Source organism: Salmo trutta, chromosome 14, assembly GCF_901001165.1.
Source record: "Salmo trutta chromosome 14, fSalTru1.1, whole genome shotgun sequence".
NCBI classification, from domain to species: domain Eukaryota; kingdom Metazoa; phylum Chordata; class Actinopteri; order Salmoniformes; family Salmonidae; genus Salmo; species Salmo trutta.
Window position 1 is genome coordinate 34224218 of NC_042970.1, and position 22990 is coordinate 34247207.

The following is a 22990-nucleotide window of genomic DNA, read 5'->3' on the forward strand; positions in this document are numbered from 1 at the left end:
TAGAGGTCTAAATGCTATCACAGTGGGTTTCAGTTACCCGCTACCTCTCATTGCTACGGCAGTGGAGTCATTTCACGGGGCGCGCTTCTTCACGAAATTGGATCTCAGGAGTGCGTATAACTTGGTGCGTATCCGAGAGGGAGACGAGTGGAAAACCGCATTTAGTACCACATCTGGCCATTATGAGTACCTCGTCATGCCGTATGGGTTAAAGAATGCTCCCGCCGTCTTCCAATCCTTTGTGGACGAGGTCCTTAGGGACATGCTCGGGCAGGGTGTGGTGGTGTACATCGATGACATCCTGATCTGCTCCGCCACACGCGCCGAGCATGTGTCCCTGGTGCGTAGAGTGCTTGGGCGGCTGCTGGAGCATAACCTATACGTCAAGGCTGAGAAATGTGAGTTTTTCAAAAGAGCCGTCTCATTTCTAGGATATCGCATTTCCAGGTGGAGTGTGACCGCGTAACGGCTGTGCGTAATTGGCCAACCCCAGCCACTGTGAAGGAGGTGCAGCGGTTCTTGGGGTTCGTGAATTATTATCGGAGGTTTATCCGGGGTTTTGGCCAGGTAGCAGCTCCCATTACCTCACTGATGAAGGGGGGGGCCGGTGCGGCTACGATGGTCAGCAGAGGCGGACGGAGCCTTTCATCGTCTGAAGGTTCTGTTTACCAATGCACCTGTCCTAGCGCATCCGGACCCCTCTTTGCCATTCATAGTGGAGGTGGACGCGTCCGAGGCTGGGGTAGGAGCTGTGCTGTCGCAGCGTTCGGGCATTCCTCCGAAGCTCCGCCCATGCGCGTTCTTTTCTAAGAAGCTGAGCCCGGCGGAGCGCAATTATGATGTGGGGGACCGGGAGCTGTTAGCCGTGGTCAGGGCTTTGACGGTGTGGAGACATTGGCTTGAGGGGGCACGTCACCCTTTTCTCATCTGGACCGACCACCGTAACCTGGAGTATATTCGGGCAGCGAGGAGGCTTAATCCCCGTCAGGCGAGGTGGGCCATGTTTTTCACGAGGTTTAACTTCACTCTCTCATACATTCCAGATTCCCGGAACCGGAAGGCTGACGCACTGTCGCGTCTCTACGACACCGAGGAGCGGACCATCGATCCTACTCCCATACTTCCCGCCTCCTGTCTGGTGGCACCGGTGGTATGGGAGGTGGATGCAGACATCGAGCGGGCGGTTCGGTCAGAACCTACTCCGTCGCAGTGTCCCGTGGGCCTGAAATACGTTCCGCTTGGTGTTCGCGATCGCCTGATCCGATGGTCCCATACTCTACCCTCCTCGGGTCATCCTGGGGTGGAACGGACAGTGCGGGGCCTGAAGGGGAGGTACTGGTGGCCCACCTTGGCTGAGGATGTCCGGCGTTATGTCTCGTCCTGTTCAGTATGCGCTCAGTGTAAGGCTCCTAGGCACCTACCTCGAGGGAAATTACAGCCCCTCCCTGTTCCACAGCGGCCATGGACTCACCTCTCGGTGGATTTCCTTACGGATCTCCCGCCGTCTCAGGGGAACACGGCGATCCTGGTCGTTGTGGACAGGTTCTCTAAGTCCTGCCGTCTGCTCCCTTTGCCCGGTCTTCCTACGGCCCTGCAGACCGCGGAGGCCCTGTTCACTCACGTCTTCCGGCACTATGGGGTGCCCGAGGACATCGTATCTGATCGAGGTCCCCAGTTTACGTCCAGGGTATGGAAATCGTTTATGGAGAGGCTGGGGGTCTCGGTCAGCCTGACCTCGGGGTTCCACCCCGAGAGTAATGGGCAGGTAGAGCGCATCAACCAGGATGTGGGCAGGTTCCTGCGGTCATATTGCCAGGACCGGCCAGGGGAGTGGGCGCAGTTCGTGCCATGGGCCGAGATGGCCCAGAACTCTCAGCGCCACTCCTCCACTAATCTGTCACCCTTCCAGGTGGTGCTGGGGTATCAGCCGGTCCTGGTGCCATGGCAACAGAGCCAGACGGAGGCTCCTGCGGTGGAGGCATGGGTCAAGCGCTCTCAGGAGACCTGGAACGCGGTCCAGGAATGTTTAAGGAGGGCGAGCGAACGACACAAGGAGAGCGCTGACCACCACCGCAGTGACGCCCCCATGTTTAACCCGGGGGATAGAGTCTGGCTCTCGACCCGGAACCTGCCTCTCCGCCTGCCCTGCCGGAAGCTGGGTCCGCGGTTTGTGGGGCCGTTCAAAGTCCTGAGGAGGATAAACAAGGTGTGTTACAGGTTACAACTTCCTTCGTATTACCGTATTAACCCCTCGTTTCATGTGTCTCTCCTCAGGCCGGTGGTAGCTGGTCCGCTGCAGGACAGTGAGGTGCTGGAGGCCCCCCCGCCCCCCCTGGACATCGGGGGGAGCCCGGCGTACACAGTCCGAGCCATCCTGGACTCCCGACGTCGGGTAGGGGGCCTGCAGTACCTCGTGGACTGGGAGGGGTACGATCCGGAGGAGAGGTGCTGGGTTCCGGCGGCGGACGTTCTGGACCCCCCTATGCTGTTGGACTTCCACCGTCGCCGACCGGATCGGCCGGCGCCTCGCCCTCCGGGCCGTCCCCGAGGCCGGCGTCGGCGCGCGGCTACTGTCACAGGATCCAACGAAAGTGGCGCCCCTCCTCGGTCGGGCGGCGCTCGGCGGTCGTCGTCGCCGGCCTATTAGCTGCCACCGATCGTTGTTTCAGTTTCGTTTAGTTTGTCTGTCTGTTCCGCACCTGTTTTGTGTATGTCATTAGTGGGGACTTATTTAATGTGTGTTTTCAGTTGGGATTTTGTGCGGGATTGTATGTTGTCCACTCAGGACGGTGGGCCCTGTGAATGTAGTTGCTTCGCTGGTTGTATTTTGGATGCTTTTGTATTTTTTGTGTTTTGTGCTGGCTGACGTCTTATTTCTCTCTTCGGACCGTTTTGCCCTGTGTTTTGGGTTGGTCATTATTATTACGCGCCCTTCTGTTTTGGCGTGACCAGTTTGTTGCCGGAGAAAATAAAAGACCGTATACTTTACCTCTGCTCTCTGCGCTTGACTCCAACCACCACTCCTAGAATCGTCTGACACATGCTGCAGAGCTGTCTGACAAACCATTTTACTAGTTCTTCAAAGTAAATAAGGCATTCTTCACAAACTGTCTGTACCCCTTCATCTTGGTGTTCTGTACACTCCTCTCTCATGCGGTCTGTGGTTATCTAATCTAACGTAACAGGCTTAAAAGTGTATCCATCTCTGCCCAAGACAGAAAAAGGCACAATTGATTATGGTCATTGTAGTTAATTACCACGTTTCTGCGCTGAACTAGGTTGAATATTTGTTTAATGAAAACTCCCTTAGTTCTTGACTTGATTTATCTAGTGAATTATTTGATTTCGAGAAACTAAATGCAATTAAAGTAATTGAACTGACGTTGGTCAACTAAATTTCTGTTAATCTCTCAGCACTACCTAGGGGACATCAGTAGTGAGAGCACGTGGTGCAGACACAGATCCTCTCCACGCCACCTGGTAAAAATTACCTGCCAGGTAGGAACGACCTGTCAAGTGAGACGCCCAACCCTGAAAGGGTTTGGATGAGGATCTGATGGTTTACGGTGTCCGCCTTGAAGCCTGACTGATTAGGGTCAAGAAGATCATTCTGAGAGCGATATCGAGAGAGTTGGTCAGAGACAGCAGACTGTGTTTTAGAAAGGAAAGAAAGAAGGGATACTGGTCTGTAGTTTGACATCAGAGGAGTCAAGTTTCTTGAGGAGGGGAGCGAACTCTGGCCATCTTGAAGTCAGAGGGGACGCAGCCATTTGTAAGGGATGAGTTGAGGAAGGAAGAGAGGAATGGGAGGTCTCCAGAGATTGTCTGGAAAAGCGAAGAGGGGATGAGGTCAAGTGGGCAGGTTGTTGGGCAGCCGGACATCACTAGTCGCAGGATTTCATCTGGAGAGAGAGGGGAGAAAGAGGTCAAGGCGTAGGGTAGTTCTGTGTGAGTGGGATCAGTGGACTCAGGCTGAGTGAATGAGGAGTGGATAGCAACCTTTTTTTTCAAAGTGATTGACAAAGTCGTCTGCAGAAAGGAGGGAGGGAGGGGTAGGAGGTGGAGGATTAAGGAGGGAGGAGAAAGTGGAGAACAGTTTCACAAGAAAGCTATAATTGTATACGAAGTGGCTCATCTTTTAAATGATTGTGTAAATTTATACCGGGAATTACTATCTGAGGGTGTTTTCAATGAATTCATTCGAGTTGTAAACTTAAAGCACGCTCTGGCCTTCTCTTTAGCATCTTTACTTCTGCCTCATTGACTGACATCAAATTCACATTTAATTAAAAGTGTTACCACTAAAGGTACAATTGTCAGTGTAATGTCTTTGAGCTAACATATCAGGCATGATTTGAATTACTTATCTGTGCCTTTGTGATATTCAGTCAAGGATCTTCCATGAGTGTTATTGGTGTGTGGCTAATGACATCAAACACAAGAGAAAGCTTTTGATACACCTGCCACTTGAAATTACTCCCCGGTTTATATCACTTTAGAGAAGGATAATTGTTGAGGAAAACACCTGATTAACTGACTGACTGTTTCCTGCCTGTCTGACAGAATTGACTGTCTTACAGATTTATTGTCAAACTGCTCTTCATCCATCGCTGAAGTTCATGTTTATGAATGGTTGTTACTCACAGGTCCTGCACCACTATGTACTGATGTGGGATCAGTCCGTCCACGCCGTTGTGCCGGCCCTCCCACCAGTCCTCAGAGGCGCGGTGGTACAGCAGCAGCGACGCCCCCTTCTTAAAGGACAGCTCCCGGGGGGTGCGCCCCACATAGTCAAACTTAGCTATGGCCTCAATCTGCTCCACCTCTGTGGAAATAAAGAACAAAGGGAGAGAAACATCAGTCACAACCTGGACCAGCTTCATTTCCAGGTGTTTTAACATATCTCACACCCCATTGAGATGTGTGGACAGAGTAGCCTGACCTGTGTATGAGTGTGACCCAATCCAGCTGCTTCACTGAGTTCATTAATAGAAATAAGGAGCCCCTTGCTCTAATTACTAAGATCTAAACCATGTGGCCAAACAATGAGAGCATGTCTTCATGTTCTCAGACAATGGCCTCAGGCCTCGTGGTCTGTGATCAACTCCAGAGTACAGTAGAGAGTTGTGATTGCCTGGGGGCTCAATTTAATGGCTGAGTTTGTTCAGACCTTCAAAAGACACAGAAGTCTCTGAGAGACAAAGAGCGAGAAGAGGGAATATCTGAGTTGAAGAGAAATAGAATGAGATGCAGCATTACAATATAAACAATTTTCTCTAACAGAGGGGATGGTTAAACTGTTTAGAGTGACACACTTAGATTCCAAGCATTGTTGTGAGTTGATGATAACCTGTCATTGAGTTCCACAAAGCAAATTGGCCAGTGTTATCTAGGGTTGCTTTTTCAGTGTAACATTTCTGGTGTTGATTCACTCTGGTGTAAAAGAACCCCAGTGTTGAGTGTGATTGTGTCAGTTTTATTCTGCGGAGAGTAAAACATTCCCATCAAAACCATGCCTATCATTATCAGATTTAGCAAGCCAGCATAATGTGACTTGCAGTCCTGATGTGGCCTGTAAACCAGGAGGTTCCTAACACAGCAGGCCTTACGATATTTAATGTAGTGTCCTAAAGAGTTTAATTTGAATGATAACATTCGCCTCCAGTAGGAACTCACTTGGTGAAGTCCACAGTACTGAAAATGAATGACTTCAACAACCATGTCTCTGTCACTAACAAATGTCCTTAATCCAACACAAGTGACCTTGTCAAGAGATACGGACGTCTTTGCGTAATGGTTAAAAATATTACATGAGCTGTTATTGCATAACCCTAAAAGTGTTAATTCCCTAACACTGACAAAGTGTAACAGCATCAGAACTAAGCAGTGTTAATTTAACATTGAAAAGTGTGGACCTGTATAGACACCTGCCCAGTGTTAAATGTAACACTGTCAGTGTTTATTTAAAACTGGAAAATTTGCTGTGCAATCAACACCAGTGCCACCAATGAGGACATCACAACTCTGCTCAAGGGTAACACTGTATTCTGATCAGTGAACACTACTATCCTAACAGCTAATAGACTGGTTGACAATCCAATGACTTGGTCCTTTAATGGCATTATGGGCCCCAACACACCAAACTACTCACACACTGAGCACACACCAATAGCCAGAAGAACCAACCTTCACGCTGTTGCTAGCCTCTTGAGAGAACAGACGCACAAAAGTACAGGCTTTAGTTGTCCGTAAGCAAACATCAGTCACCATTCAACACTGGACCAGAGGAGATTAGCAGACTGGTCCCTGCGACAAGCCCTCTATCCCACAGGGACGGTGCCAGGGGAGGGTGTATGACGGGTGAGGGGGAGGTATTGCCACGCACGGATGCATGCCCACGCACACACCCTGCGTCCCAGCTGATATCAATCACACAAAGAGCCTGATGACTTGGGACACACGCAACCTAGAGAAACACGTTTTTGCTTGGAGACATGTCCCATAGAGATATGCACATGTAGTGAGTGTTCAAAATGCTAAAGGGATCTAAGCTAGTCCCCAGGGTGTCAGATTTCCCTGACCGGGCGGAGGGTGTGTGTGTGTGTGTGTGTGTGTGTGGCAGGATGGCCTTGGCCACTGGTACTACAGCCACACCTCATTGTGTCTCTACGGGCCAGACCAGGAGTCAGCCGGGGTTAAGCACATGTATAAAATAAATTGTCTCCCAGCAGGAAATCTCCAAACCAACCAGAAAGCCCAATCAGTTCCATTAGGAGCTCCATCCAGGGGTGAAATTACCTACAGAAACAGGGAGAGTGAGGGAGGAAGAAAAGAGAGGAGAAGGAGAGAGGAGGGGAGAGAGCGAGGTAGAAGGACAGAGACAGGGTATCATTGTCTCTCTTTGTCCCTCTCGTTCCAAGAGTAGATTCAGCCTGAGGCTTTTAGACCATTTAAGTAGAGCTCTCGCTCTCTTCCTCAGAAACACAATAACACATGTACAGGTAACTGCCAAAATAAAGGAAACACTTAAGTAAATAAGGGATACAAAGTGGATTGAAAGCAGGTGCTTCCACACAGATGTGGTTCCTGAGTTAATTAAGCAATTAACATCCCATCATGCTTATTTTGGCTATCATGGCTTTAAAAGAGGGGTCTCAAAGGGGTTTTAAATGGTGTGTTTGTGCATCTCAGTCATCAGATCTCAACTCAATTGAACTGCCTGTGACAGCGTTTTCCAACACCATCAACAAAACACCAAATGATAGAATTTCTCGTGGAAGAATGGTGTCATCTCTCCAATAGAGTTCCAGACACTCATAGAATCTATGCCAAGGCGCATTAACGCTGTTTTGATGGCTCGTGGTGGCCAAACGCCCTATTAAGTCACTAAGTTTATTTTGGTAGTTACCTGTATGTCTGATCATCACAATATGACTATTTTGTTCTCCAATAAAGAACAAATACTCAGAATCAACATACAAGCTGAAGGCCACAACAGTCAAACTAGGCCCACTTTGTGGTTCTCTGATTTATATAGTATTCATGTAGTCCTTTAGTTCTAGCTTCAAGTAGAAAGTGTGGTTGTGTCTTGCTGGGCGACCATGTCTCCAGACTCATTTTGAGGGCCGGGCTGTGGAGGGCAGTATCGCCTCAGGTCTAAGAAGAGCCAAGACAGGACCATGTGACTCTCATTCTCTCCAAGCACACTAATTAAACAGAGGGAGACCACGATCCAGCGCCAAGGGCCCTGCCCTGGCTGGCTGTGCCTCTGTACTCTCCTCCCAGCTCTCCACATGCAGTGTGGGGCAGTCAGCCTTTGTTCTGCTGTTTGGTTCAGAGGGCTGGGGAGGGTGTCAGTACTCATTACTGACACACCCATCACTACAGATGGGGCTCTCCCCGATATTGTTACCCTAGCCTAGCATACAGCACTATGATTGGGCCTGACCATTGAGAGCCAGCAGATACAGCAGTATCTCTGGTGTTGTGACTGACTAATGTTAGCCCAATTATTCTGTCAGGGCTATGAGGACTACCAGGAAAATACAAAGGCACAAAGGAGGAAGTCCCATGGGACCTGTTTACTATTGCTGAAGAAAGATAGATGAGAGAGAATTTGAGAGAGAGAGAGGGCGCTATAAGGGGAGAGAGAGAGGGCGCTATAAGGGGAGAGAGAGAGAGAGAGAGAGAGAGAGAGAGGCGCTATAAGGGGAGAGAGAGAGAGAGAGAGAGAGAGGGCGCTACAAGGGGAGAGAGAGAGGGGCTAAGGGAGAGAGAGAGGGCGCTCAAAGGGGGGAGAGGCGAGGGGAGAGGGAGGGCGCTACAAGGGGAGAGAGAGAGGAGAGAGAGAGAGGGCGCTACAAGGGGAGAGGAGAAGGGAGGGAGACGAGAGAGAGAGAGGGCGCTACAAGGGGAGAGAGAGAGAGAGAGAGAGAGAGGGCGCTACAAGGGGAGAGAGAGAGGGCGCTACAAGGGGAGAGAGAGAGAGAGAGAGAGAGAGAGAGAGGGCGCTACAAGGGGAGAGAGAGAGAGAGGAGAGAGGGAGGGAGGAGAGAGGAGAGGAGAGAGGGGAAAGAGAGAGAGGGCGCTACAAGGGAGAAGAGAGGGGAGAGAAGAGAGAGAGGGCGCTACAAGGGGAGAGAGAGAGAGAGAGAGAGAGAGAGGGCGCTACAAGGGGAGAGAGAGAGAGAGGCGCTACAAGGGGAGAGAGAGAGGGCGCTACAAGGGGAGAGAGAGAGGGCGCTACAAGGGGAGAGAGAGAGGGCGCTACAAGGGGAGAGAGAGAGAAAGCTACGAGCGAAGGTGTAGAGAGAGAGAGAGACATAGAGATGAGAGAGGTGGGGGTTGCCAACAATGTACACACAACCTTGTCTCCGCCTTCAAGCATGATGTGCTCCTTTGCAGCCCTAAGCTGTCACAGTCTGAGCTGTGCCTAGTTCTCTCCTTCAGTCTAAAGAACACACAGAATAAGGTCAGTCAGAGCTCAGGGCAACTCCATCTACACAGCCTTCTTACACTCCAGATCACATTCATACTGAGCCCATCCAACCATCACACGAAATACCTCTGGCTTCGAAACAAACACATACAACTTTAAAAAACAAACTTTTACAACCTTATATCAAGGGCTCATCAGCTGAAATGTATGATTCATCTGCTGTTGTAATTGATATTACAGGTCAATCTGTCCGTCTCTATGGGAGACATCTAGAAGTACATAGATAAATCACTGCCCCTGGTCTGCTTCACCTCTTTAATACTGAACTAGCTACTTTGCATCTACTATTCATTGCATGAATTACATCCTGTATATATTAAGCTGAACGTTAACCCACGGCTACAGTACATTGGCTGTTTTTGTATCGTATCGCAATTATAATGGGAGGTCCAGTCCAGACACAGAACTACAGTGCTGCAGTACACAGCAGGGTACCTGCCTGGGGAGGCAGACAGACAGACAGCAGGACTACCAGACACAACCAACCCTCCATCTTTAACATAGGCAGAACAGACTATGCTGTTATGTCATACTTTAGTAGTGTAAAGTATGACCACATGGCTAAACAGCAATTCAATTACAAAACCAAACACAACATAGAGAGTAGCTAGTGAAACGGCAGACAACAGAAGGCGAGGGAAACAACACAAGCTTTTGGAGTTCTGCAACAGCCAACTGTTTGATTAAGGTTAGCTGTGTAGCCAGCTAGCTGCTACACATTTATCTTAGTCAATCACCCAAACATCTCCTCTAGGGCACCAGTGTCTGAAGAGGTAAAGGAACCCCGTGTTACTGACCGTCTTCACTGGTGTGTGGCTCAGTCCCATTGTCAGCCTCATCGATGGTGCCTGGCTCACTGTGGGGGCTGTCACTGTGGACAGAGCGAGAGAGATGGACAGTCAATCAATGGTAAACTCAGACACACCCACAACACATGCGTAGGTTAACTCATCTAAACGAATGCCTCCTCCAGGAAAGATGAGTTACAGGTCATACTTGGATCTGTTCCAAAGTAAATTATTATTTGAACTAGGGGGCATTTATATCAGTATATTTCTCCAGGAAGTATCAGCTACATGTTAGTTGGACCAGCTCCAGGTAAGGTATTAATTTAACTATACATGCTGGCTTGTAAGCCATCCCTGTGAGTGTTGATATGCAAAACATTCCCAAGCAGTAATATTGGAGTCTGTGCACTAGAAATATTCAGTTCTAAATTTACTTTGGAGCATTTGTATCACGATAAATGGGATAAAAGGCAAGAAAGAGAAAAGACAATTTAAATAGTTACCATAATGTATCTTTCCAGACAGATTGGCTCTTTAAGTAAATGTATACCATTTTACATTTCTAGCTACTAAATAACAGTAATTATCTTAGGGCATTATATCTAAGCAGTGTCTGTAAAAGCATGTGCTGAAGAAAATACCACCCGATAGGAGTGTTAATGCACTCCCAGCATCTTCATCTCTACTGCACTCTAAATTCCCCTCTTCTCACCACATTATCAAGCAGGCTCATAATGTAGCTGTTGCATGGCTGAGATCCTACCATATGCTCGATCCACCAGCAGCAGTTTTACTGTACTGCTGCTAAACCCAGGGTTACACCAGTTACAGTATTACTGCTTTAGCCTTAGCCATACTGTATGTCTTCAGTGCTTGTCTTAAAGGTGTTGTCCTCCCAGGGCTATCTACTACCCACCAGTACTCCTCTCCTCCAGTCATGCACTTCTCATAGACCGGCCCGTCCAGCTCGCGGTGGCTGGGGAAGATGACCTCGTTGTGGATGATGATGGTCTTGATGACCTCATTGACGTGCGCCTGGATGGCTACAGGGTCCTGTCCGTCGGGGATGGGCATCAGGGTGGGACCAAAGCAGATGGCCAGGTTATAGGGATCCATCATGTTCTCATCACTGTACTGGGACAGGCTGGATGGAAGGGACGAGGTTTGAGTGAGTGGGGTGAACAATTAGGTCGTGTTTACATTAAGAGATGAATATCTGGCGGGTGAATATCTGGCGGGTGACGGGTGATTCCATTTTAAACGTACTTATAGTTATTTGTTTGCCAATAGAATATATACGCTTCCAAAATGCTTATAGAGTTGTCTTCTATAAATAAGGTTGAGTCTGGACTCTAGACTCTACATGGAGTTGAGATCTGCATCATCTCCTCTACTACCTAAAGACAGCTCCATGTTGGCTTGGCATCAACCACAGCTTAGTAAGTACATCCTTAAACCCCCTTACCTTAACATCCCAGCTTACCTAGCACATTCCTCAGTCTCCCTGTTTAGTTGTCACCTAGATTCTCACACCTATCCAGCTTTAACAAGCCTGCCCTTCTAACTTCACAGCTTAACAGGACGATTTTTTGTTGTTATATATACTTTTTTAAATTTAACCTTTATTTAACTAGGCAAGTCAGTTAAGAACAAATTCTTATTTACAATGACAGCCTACGGGGGAACAGTGGGTTGACTGCCTTGTTCAGAGGCAGAACAACAGATTTTTACCTTGTCAGCTCAGGGATTCGTTTCAGCAACCTTTCAGTTACTAGCCCAACGCTCTAACCACTAGGCTACCTGCCGCCCCAAATAGTAGCCAATATTAATAAGCCATCCTGGTTTAGGGGGCAGTGAGACCATCCATCCTTCCTTCCTTCCTTCCAGCAGCATCCTAGTTAGGTAGCAGGCCTACAGTATCCTCACACTCATCTGCTTTAAGAGGGGCTCATAATCCGAGCAGAGTGGTGTGGAGCTGGAGTGGAGCAGTAAAGACCTACAGCTGGCCCAGAGCCAAACTCTGTCTGAGGCGGGGGGGTATCAAACACGGAGGTAAAAGTCAGGATGTGGAATCAAACTCTTTGTTCTGCAGGGGAACCAAGCAAAAGGAGTATAAAATAACAGCCCAATAAAACAGGGCAGGTATATTACTGGGCTGAGGGATGACTTTCCAAGCGGGCCCATAAATATGTTCTAAAGCTCTGCCGACAGACGCGGTGGTAAATAGGACGTGAACAGTAGGGCTGTTCAATTCTTTGGAAAGTAATGCCATTTCCTCTGACTGCTGCAGCAGAGATTCATAAGTCTTGCTGATTTAGTGCAATACAGTGATTTTTCTATTCCCCAAGACTCTCAAATGTGTCTAAAAGTTATAATTTCAGACTTTTACCCCATCCTGTATGTCCTTAGTGTATAGGTAGTCTGGTACAGGGACTATTAAAAAACAGAGGACGGTAAAACGTGACTTATGTCAATACGGCCGACTTACTGATTGAGGAAAGCAAACAGGTATCTCATGACGATGATAACGGTGCGAGGAAGAGTCACAATAATCTGCTGGACATGATGCGCTCTCTCAGCTCCAGACTCCAGTTCTGAAACAGAGGAGGATCAGAGAGTGTCATAACACTACCTGGCACTGAGATGAATGGGAGGAAAATAAAAACATTCCATATTAATATAGGGCAACTTTATGCTCCATTACACCACCATGATCTACTGAATATACAGAATGAGCCAACCTTCTCAGGGGCCTGGCAGTCATACTGCGGGTACAGTAATGACAACACAAACACTCCTATCATTAGTAGATATCCCCACCTCGTTTAAACCAGAGAATATGGTGATTTGAGAGACTGGGCTATCTGGACAAAGGGGAAATACGGCAAAGCTGTGCTCAGTTAGTAGACTGTTGTGGCCCCCTCGCTCCTCTCTTCCTATTGGGTTTCTATTAAATCACAGGCAGGCAGACAGCCGTGGTGTTGAGATTGTTTCCATGTGCTGCGCTGCGTGCCTCTCGTCCCTACCTTACCCCTCCCATAAAGCAGTGTGATTAGGGTGTTGTGGTGGGGATTGATGATGTATCTTTGGAGCCGGAGGTTGGCTTCTCTCTCTTCTATTCTGACTCAATCTCTACTCAGTGACGGACGGGGAATAATCCAAAAGGCATGTACTGTAACCATAGCCCCAATGGTGCTATTTCACCACCCAGATTTGTAGGGTTTCAGTTACCCTGAACACATTTACTACATTGACCAACAGTATAAGGTAGGGCTTTAGAGTCTACTCACTGATAGTAGACATGAGGTCCAGGAAGCGTTCCTTGGGGAACAGAGGGTTTTCCAGGCCCCTGAAGTACAGCTTAAGGACCCCTGCCACTGAGTTGATGTCATGTTCATTCTGGTCGTCAATCAATGGGTCTTCACCTAGCCAAACAATAGAGCAGAGTAGAGTTATTAGTTCTGACCACTGCAACAGAACTGAATCAGTGTAACGCTCGTCATAAGTGGTAGTTGAAGTGGACCAAGGCGCAGCGTGGTAAGTGTCCATGATTACTTTATTCATAAACACACTCAAACAAAATAAAAAACGCCAAAACGCACAGTTCCGTCAGGTACAGACACTAAACAGAAAACAACCTCCCACAAACCCAGGAAGAAAACAGGCTGCCTAAGTATGATTCCCAATCAGAGACAACGATAGACAGCTGCCTCTGATTGGGAACCACACTCGGCCCAAAAACAAAGAAACAGAAAACATAGATTTTCCCACCCGAGTCACACCCTGACCTAACCAAACATAGAGAATAATAAGGATCTCTACGGTCAGGGCGTGACAGTACCCCCCCCCCAAAGGTGCGGACTCCGGCCGCAAAACCTGAACCTATAGGGGTGGGTCCGGGTGGGCATCTCCACTTGGTGGAGGCTCCGGTGCGGGACGCAGATCCCCCTCCGCTTGGGGCTCCCCCCACTTTCGTGGAACCGGACCGTGGATCGTCGCCGGAGGCTCCGGACCCTGGATCGTTGCCGGAGGAACCGGACCGTAGATCGTCGCCGGAGGCTCTGGACTGGGAACCCCCGCTGTAGGCTCCGGACCGCCGACCGTCGCCGGAGGCTCCGGACCGTCGCCGGAGGCTCCGGACCGCCGACCGTCGCCGCAGGCTCCGTGCCGTGGATCTTCGCCGCAGGCTCCGCGCCATGGGTCATCTCTGGAGGCTTCCTGCCACGGATCATCACGGGAGGCTCCGGGCCATGGATCATCACGGGAGGCTCCGTGCCATGGATCACCACTGGAGGCTCCGGGCCATGGATCACCACTGGAGGCTCCGGGCCATGGATCATCACTGGAGGCTTCGTACGTGGAGCTGGAACAGGTCTCACCGGACTGGGGAGACGCACTGGAGGCCGGGTGCATGGAGCAGGCACAGGATATACTGGGCTGTGGAGGCGCACTGGAGGTCTAGAGCGTAGGGCTGGCACAACCCGTCCTGGCTGGATGGTTACTTTAGCCCGGCAAGTGCGGGGCGCTGGCATAGGACGAACTGGGCTGTGAAGGCGCACTGGCGACACAGTGCGTAAAGCTGGCGCAGGATATGCTGGGCCGTGGAGGCACGCTGGAGGTCTGGAGCGTAGGGCTGGCACAACCCGTCCTGGCTGGATGCTCACTTTAGCCCTGCAAGTGCGGGGCGCTGGCACAGGACGAACTGGGCAGTGAAGGCGCACTGGCGACACAGTGCGTAGAGCTGGCGCAAGATATCCTGGACCGAGGAGGCGTACTGGAGACCAGGAGCACTGAGCCGGCAAAATCCGTCCTGGCTGAATACCCACTCTAGCACGGCAAATGTGGGGCGCAGGCACAGAGAGCACCGGGCTATGAATGCGCACTGGAGATATAGTGCGCATCACAGCATAACACGGTGCCTGACTGGTCACATGTTCCCACGGTAAGCACGGGGAGTTGGCTCAGGTCTCAACCCTGACTCCGCCAATCTCCCCGTGTGCCCCCCCAAAAAATAAATTGGGGAGCTGCCTCTTGGGCTTCCGTCGTTGCCGTGACTCCCGATCTCGTCGCCGTTCCTCCCTCGCTGCTTCCACCTGTTCCCATGGGAGGCAATCCCATCCGGCCTGGATCTCCTCCCACGTCCAGGATCCCTTGCCGTCCAGGATGTCCTCCCATGTCCAACTCTCCTGGCCACGCTGCTTGGTCCGTTTTTGGTGAGAGGTTCTGTAACGCTCGTCGTAAGTGGTAGTTGAAGTGGACCAAGGCGCAGCGTGGTAAGTGTCCATGATTACTTTATTCATAAACACACTCAAACAAAATAACAAATGCGAAAACGCACAGTTCCGTCAGGTACAGACACTAAACAGAAAACAACCTCCCACAAACCCAGGAAGAAAACAGGCTGCCTAAGTATGATTCCCAATCAGAGACAACGATAGACAGCTGCCTCTGATTGGGAACCACACTCGGCCCAAAAACAAAGAAACAGAAAACATAGACTTCCCCACCCGAGTCACACCCTGACCTAACCAAACATAGAGAATAATAAGAATCTCTACGGTCAGGGCGTGACAATCAGTGAAACAATGAACCAATAAAGACTTCATTACTGTAAATCTGAATAAAAAAATGATTGCTTGCTACACGTAGATCTTATATTATAGAAAATAACAGGTATCTACTGTATGTCTGACATTCAATGGGTTTGTCATGTTATTGATCCTGAGCTGTAGGAGACAAACAGAAATCTAATCTATTACCAGTTACCCCCAATCTCACTGGTGACCTACCTCTCTCAAATGAGTTTTTAATATCATTGACCTCCACCTGGGATCCAGGCACGCGGAATATGCCCTGCTGCTGGAGCCCTGCAACAACACATAGAAACATAATACTGAGTCTGAGCCCACCATTATCCCCACACCCAAACGGCCGCTATATGAAAGACCAATAGAAAACACACAACAGAGAGCAGGAAATGTAATTTAGTCGTGACGGGACGTGTGTTTTTTCTTCTTCCAGGAGAGGGCCCCTCGGTCGGTCTGCCGCATATGGTTTCTGTTAGAGAACCCCTAATCAGTTTGTGGGGGTTTCATTAGGTCTAGGGGGGTAAGAGGGGGAGGGGCGGGGGCGGGGGTTACAGGCCTGGAGGCTACACCACTTTGGCTGGAGTCAGATGTGGAGGTGGACAGAAGGATGAAGATATGAGGAGGGAGGAAGGGAAGATTGGACTGATTTAGTAAACAAAGACCAAGGGTCCTGTCAGAAGTCCCTATGGGTGATGTGCTGCCACGCTACTGTCACGTTTTTCAAGCTGAGAGCACATGGGGCTGAGGTTTTAAATCATAGCAGGTTTGTCTCAACACCTGGAGATGTTTTAGTGAATGGATTACCTCTACCCAGAGGTTCTGTCATCTGTTATGAGATATGAAGAGTTCACAGTGTAGTTCACAGCTTTCTACTGGCGTTTTGAATACAGTCCAATGGTAGAAGCCATCAGTAAGGTGTGATTTTAGTAGACTTACCATACAAATTGATGTGTCGAATACAGCTCTCCACCACAAGAGGAATAGGTTGACCTGAATCCTGAAAGATAAATCATGGCAATAGTAAGAGCAAAGCATGGATGACTGACACTTATACAGTGACTAGAAAACCACACATTCTATACTGTCCATATTGATAGATTCTGTTGCTCATGTGAAGCAGCACTGCATAATAAAAACAACATTTCAGCATACTGTACATAACAACCAATTAGGCCTTACTTCACATTACACTAAAAGAAGAGGCAGAGCATTGATTATTCTAGGCCTGCCCTGCACCCTGCCATAAAGAAACAAATACCTCTTCCTGATGCTTCATAAACAGCAGTGTCCACCAACATTCATATGATCAGGATTAAAATGACAGATATAAATCATTACTATTCACAGCCCCCTGTTACAGCAAGCAAACAGTCATGAAACAGGTGGAGCAGCAGTGACATGCTATTGGAGCTCATTAGTACGACTGCGTGTGGAGGAAAGCAGAAATAGGCATGTAGAGCTATTTGTGTAATAGTTTTCAGTAGGCCCACTCTACATTAACGTGCCACGCGCCCTACCTCCCATCCTACCACCCCCAAGCTGATAGTACCTGGTTGCGGGTACGGGCATTCCGTCTTCCCCTGGGACAGAAAGCAGCACAGCAAGGAGGTGCAGAGGAAGGGAGGCAGAGAGGCAACAGAGTTAGAGAAGCACAGATGACAGATAGACAGAAAGAGCCCCCTTCGGAGGCCTGGAGGATAAGCACAGGTCAGGGGCCACTGGGAGGGCTTGAGATGCAGTGAGATGGTCTCTGTGTAGCCATTATGGGGACTATGATACGCAGTATCCTCACGTCTGAAGATAAGCAGAGGAGAATCTGTGCTACTGCTACATCTGAAAGAATAGGGAGACACTAACCCACTGCCACCCTGTCTGTGTGCATCGTCAGGGCCAAGGGAACAGAGGAAGTGGAGGGGAGGTTAAGGACAGTGGTTACAGGATGAGGGAGAGCAGTGAGCAGGAGGAGCGAGAGAGAGTGAGAGAGAAGGAGAGCGGGCCTCCTCCTTTAGCCCCACAGGGTCGCTCATTCACACAACCCAGTGTGTGTGTGGGGGGGAGGGTACCTTGATGAATGCCTCCATATTGCCGTTAAACAGCTTATGGTTATAGACTGAGCGCGGCCTAGGCTTCCGCATTTTCTGTGGTTTAGGGGGGAGAGTGGGGGGCCTGAGGAGATGGCGGGTGAGGAGGGGAACAAAAACACCATATGCTGTGAAACAGTACAACGAACACGCAAGGCTGAAATGCAGGTATGAAAACATCATCTCTCAATAGCCCTGACTTCCACCTTCCCAAATGCCCCCCTGTACTCTGTTTATCAAGAGGAAATGTGTGTAGGCAGGAGGAAGTGAACCACATCTAAATGTTGAAAATTCAACCAAAACGAGACGTTTTATTACTGGTGTGTGTTATTTAAACCTGATGGCTCTGCCCTGTAATTAACCCCTAAGCAGTGCTAGTCTGCGCTAGGCCTTGCTGCTGGGAGGTCCCTGAGTGGCTCTATGGCCGGAGGCTTCGGGCCCCTTATAAAACCTACTATGACTGACGTACTGAAAACTTGACTCCTAATGTATAGCATAATGTAAACATTATTAACCAGAACTAATAAAATCAAGCACACTGGCTGATAGTTCAGGTTATCCCTCACGAATAAATTACAGTGTGGTTAGCAGACCAGTGGTACTTCGGCAAGTCCCATCACGGCCAGGGCAAACCAAAGTAGCATTCCGACCACTTATTTAAGCCTTATCGAAACTTAGAATAACATGACAAAGCATGTTAAAATACACCTTGGGATTTCCTTCATTAATACAGTGGGGGAAAAAAGTATTTGATCCCCTGCTGATTTTGTACGTTTGCCCACTGACAAAGAAAGGATCAGTCTATAACACACACACACACACACACACACACACACACACACACACACACACACACACACACACACACAGCTACCCAGCATTCCTGATCCATCTGCACTGCGGCCCTGAAGCCCGTCCCAGAGACGGACAGATCAGTGACACACAGCACTCTCCTCTCTGCCATCCAGCCGGAACTCTAAACACAGCCTCAACCACTCTGCTCATTGTGGCTCATCGTTGCAACACATGATGCTTAGGTTTGTATTAACTCCCGGCAATAAGGTTAATGAAGTATTAAACAATGGATGTCTGTGAACAAGATGCTCTGAGAACTCCATACTGTATCTGATCTGCAGTAGTTTGTTTCTTTATTTTCTATTAGACACCCACTGAAATCAAATAACCATATAATATATATTATATTGTATGCACCATGAGAGTAGTTCTGTCAAAGGCAGGGTATTTGAAATGGTTTAGTTATCTTAAGACATCTTACCTCGTAGTCCCACATTCAGCCCTTTCTCCTGCAAACACAGAACAAGAAAGAAATGTCATTACGAATATGCACAGTGCGCAGGCTAACTCGTGCTCCTCTACCAGGGCTCAGTGAAGGATTTCATGGGACTAGTCAAAGCTATTGAGAGAGAGCTGAATGGTCTAGGGACAACAGCATCCTTGAGACAAATGCATTGAGCTGTCACCATAGAAACCTCATAGGGGACCCTGTAGGGTGCAGGCCAGCTCCCTCAGGGAAGAAAAGAGGCTCTGGGTACGAGGCGGAAGGCAAGGGGACTGGGGGTGCATCTCACACTGGTGACACTGAGCGATGTCTGCACCGGCTCACTGAGCCCTTTGTCCCGAAGCCCTGCGCACGTCTCAACACACACAGTAGCACATGTGCACGCAAAAATAACCAAACCCAACCCAAACACACACACTTTCACAAATAAATGTTCTCCCTCTGTCTTTCTCTCACACACACACGCGCACACACACACGCAGGCACACACACGCACACACAACCAACAAACCTTGCTAGTCGAGCCTCAGGTAAAGACAAGACATTGAGTATAGGTTAGGCAATGAAGAAGTCAGTCAGTCCTTATTACTGTTATTCGTATGTGTCAGAAAGGTCCTCCCACTAACCATAGCTTTAACAGCCAATAGTTAATAAATAGAGTTTATTAGCTGGCGTTGAGAAAGGCCCTTTGTCTTTTAAATATAATCCATTGAGCATTGACTGAATGTGCCTCATTGTGTACAACAAGCTCTAACAGTACACTATTCCAGCATTCTGTTGTTCCCTTTCTATCAGCTTTAGAATGAGAGACGAGAGTGATGACTGACCCATTTCTCTATGCATAATGTTGGCAGTAGATGAGACTAGCAGTGTGGTCTCTGGAGCGTTCATGTGGAGAAACAACAGTGCATTTCCTGCCAGTCATTCCAGTGAGTGATAGTCTAGCCTAGCTCAGCTCAATGAACCCAGAAATTACACCCCCTTTCTCCAGCATGGGCAAAGCACAGGCTGCCTATACAAATTCAGTTTTAATTTCATATCCAAACATAAGGATTTAAGTGTCTCGTTGTAACTGCAAGAACACAGTAGCATTTTACCCTTTGCTAAGCCCCGCCCTCTTTGGTTACTGTTGCAACCTTGGACAACCTTTTCGAAAGCCCAATTCCCCATTAAACCACTGGTGAAATCGTCTCACAATGATCTCAAACTGTGTTATTAATACACAATGAAATTAAACACAGACTGCCCCTTGTTAATCAGGAAACTCTTGGATATGTTGTGGTGGACTATCATTACAATTGCTTCACGGGAACCTGGTAAAATGATGTTTGTGTAATTACCTGTCAGCATACAGTCAAAGCTATAATCACTTTTGGAGCTAACTAGTGCCTTCAAATCGTATCCTGATGTTGACAGCAGATAGCAATGTTATGAACATACATTTGAGAAAACAAGTTATATTAAGTGGCTAGTAAGATGGAGAGCTAGCTAACCAGCAGAGCCATCAAACAATGAAGCTAACAAAAGTATAATTCTGGATTCCAAAAATACTTAATTAACAGGTTCTGCATTTCAGGAATTACAGTAGAAAGTACTCCTGGTGCACTATTCAATAATTTTTTAATGAAAACTCCAAATGTTTACCCTAGCCCTCACTGGCTTTCATGGGATTTAAACGTGACCATGTCCAAGGTGTCGTCTTGACAACAGTTGCTATTAATTCGATTGCGATCGGTTGCCCCAAATTATGGGGCGGGGCTTATTAAAGGGGCAATTGGTGACTGAAGTACTTTTGCTAAATTAGCCGAATACTTTATGTAAAAGCTGCTAACTCAAGGTTTCAGTATTCTAAACCAACAAATCAACCTACAGCTACATTACCTGATAATAGAGAATGAATCATCACAATGGTGTATTTTTTTTTAAAACCGTCTGTGAATTCTACCTGCGTTAACTATAGATATTCATGGATGAAGATCTGTGATTTTGCTTCCAGGATGGCAGCTGTCCTAGCCATGTTGAGTAGTTTCAATGTTGACATGGTGTTGTAGTAATCTATACAGCTAGGTCTGATGTGTGCACCATGTGCTATTCTCCATGGTCACTAATAACACACACACACACACACACACACACACACACACACACACACACACACACACACACACACACACACACACACACACACACACACACACACACACACACACACACACTCACACACACACACACACACAAACACACACACACACACACACACACACACACACACACACACACACACACACACACTTAATGAGCAGGCCTGATTGAACACACACATGCTTAATGAGCAGGCCTGATTGAACACACACATGCTTAATGAGCAGGGCTGATTGATCACCTCAATAATGAAACATGTTTGGTACGTGCAGCCGCCGTATGTCACACCCATACACACAGCAGCAGCACTGGACCAACAAGATGGCGCAGACAGACACGGTCGCGCTGTTTCTAGCTCCTAGCCACAATCACACAAACAAACCAGCTGTGGGCTATGTTCACATGAAAACATACTCAAGCTGTCTGAGGTATCAGTTCATAGGGATCTGAAGATGACAGAGGAGCATTAGGGAGGCCCAAACGAAAGACAAGAATCCATGTTGAACAAGTGTGTGCACGCATGTGTGTATGAGTTGAAATAGGGGGAGTGTGTGCGTGTGTGTGTGTATGAGTTGAAATAGGGGGAGTGTGTGCGTGTGTGTGCAAGTGTAAGTGCAGTGTTTCCCCTATATTCATTTAAATTGCTGCCACCACTGCAAAAAACGTGATGTTATTGTTTATGTATTTCTGCCGAAACACACTTTTAAATGGATTGTCGTTTGCTTTATGACTGGAAGTCTATGGGAACAGCTAGCATGTCATTGCGCTAATAATAGTAGCAATGCACCCACCCTTGCCACCACTGCTGAAAATAAATCCTAGGGGAAACACTGAGTGTGAGTGAGTGAGTGAGTGAGTGAGTGAGTATGGCTGTGCACACACACGGCCCCAGCTGGTTGCTCCTGCTGTCCCTCTCTATTAGGTGAACCCCTGGTGCAGCAGCAGCTGTGGAAATAGGCCTGTGCGGCTGGGAGCTGGGACAGCCTGATTGATTGGGCGTAAACTGCTCACGGCTGAGGTGACAAGGGTCCCCCTGGGAGGGGCCTCTGTGAGAGGGGCGGGGGTCTCTATTACCCAGACTCCTCCAGGACCCTCCTAGAGGCTACAGCACAACATACAGAGAGGAGAGGGGATTGTGATGTTATAATGTTTCGTTATGATACCTTTGATGCACTTACAGTCCTCTCCTTTGAATATGAACTGAACTCCTCTTCCCTGTTTCACCCCTACTGCACATTGAGGGGACACAAGTCCCTATGGTGTCCTCGCTCTTCAGCCTGGTTTAGCTCTCCTCATTAGATAAGCGCACCACAACACTACTGCCCCTGAAGGCGGCCATTTTACAGACCCATCACCTTTCCCAGGGAACCCTGGCTCATAATAAGCTAGGGGTTGACACACTAGGCCTGGCGCCTGTCATTAACGCCACTGTGACCAGAAGAAATAGTAACATTAACAGAAGGGATGTCGAACTAACATTGATGTCTATAGACATGACATCATTGGTGGAGAGACTTAGGGCCCTTACCTTCTCCCAATGTCTGCTTCAGGAGGTCATGCTTGGCCTGCAGTTTAATGATGAGATTGCTGCCATTCAGGAACTCCTTGAACTTCTGCAAACCCAGACAGACCAGATGAAAGTGTCAGTGAGTGAACAGTGTTAATGGGATGTGACTGGAACAGGCAGAGCCGCCCGCCATCCACCACAAAGGCCAGAGAACACATTCAGTCTCACTCTGAATGGCACAAATTCAATCTGTTCCAAGGATAATTTAATTTCCATGTGATTTCCAAAGCACGCGTGTTTTGTGGAATAGTGTGACGGCTGATGGCTTTGATGTGCACTAAACTGACACTAAAGGTCCTTTTAGTCAGGGAAAAAGACTATGGTAGTACAGCTAGTTTTGTCACTTTAGTGTGAAACCGATATAACAGGCAGTTGCCCTGAGACATGGATGCATATCTTAGGGCAAAACAGGCAGGTATGACAGCTATCCATAACAGGCAGGTATGACAGCTATCCATAACAGGCAGGTATGACAGATATGTTTAACAGGCAGGTATGACAGATATGTATAACAGGCAGGTATGAC

General features: G+C 48.3%; 1 protein-coding gene across 3 annotated transcripts in view; it reads right to left on the bottom strand.

The window, feature by feature from the left end:
- LOC115207893 (SLIT-ROBO Rho GTPase-activating protein 3) overlaps positions 1 to 22990 on the bottom strand; it is a 123904-nt gene that overhangs the window by 17511 nt on the left and 83403 nt on the right. The window contains exons 10-20 of one of the 3 annotated variants that reach the window (XM_029775437.1): positions 22426 to 22510; positions 18732 to 18759; positions 17438 to 17540; positions 16311 to 16371; positions 15576 to 15653; positions 13077 to 13211; positions 12275 to 12380; positions 10703 to 10930; positions 9796 to 9869; positions 4645 to 4825; positions 3691 to 3902 (exon numbers count right to left, since the gene is read on the bottom strand). In XM_029775437.1, coding sequence (XP_029631297.1) covers positions 3899 to 3902; positions 4645 to 4825; positions 9796 to 9869; positions 10703 to 10930; positions 12275 to 12380; positions 13077 to 13211; positions 15576 to 15653; positions 16311 to 16371; positions 17438 to 17540; positions 18732 to 18759; positions 22426 to 22510 — 1083 coding nt within the window. In that variant the 3' untranslated portion in view covers positions 3691 to 3898. Of the gene's footprint in view, positions 1 to 3690; positions 3903 to 4644; positions 4826 to 9795; positions 9870 to 10702; positions 10931 to 12274; positions 12381 to 13076; positions 13212 to 15575; positions 15654 to 16310; positions 16372 to 16923; positions 16955 to 17437; positions 17541 to 18731; positions 18760 to 22425; positions 22511 to 22990 lie in introns of those variants that run through there. The other 2 variants (XM_029775436.1, XM_029775435.1) reach the window with 2 other exon arrangements.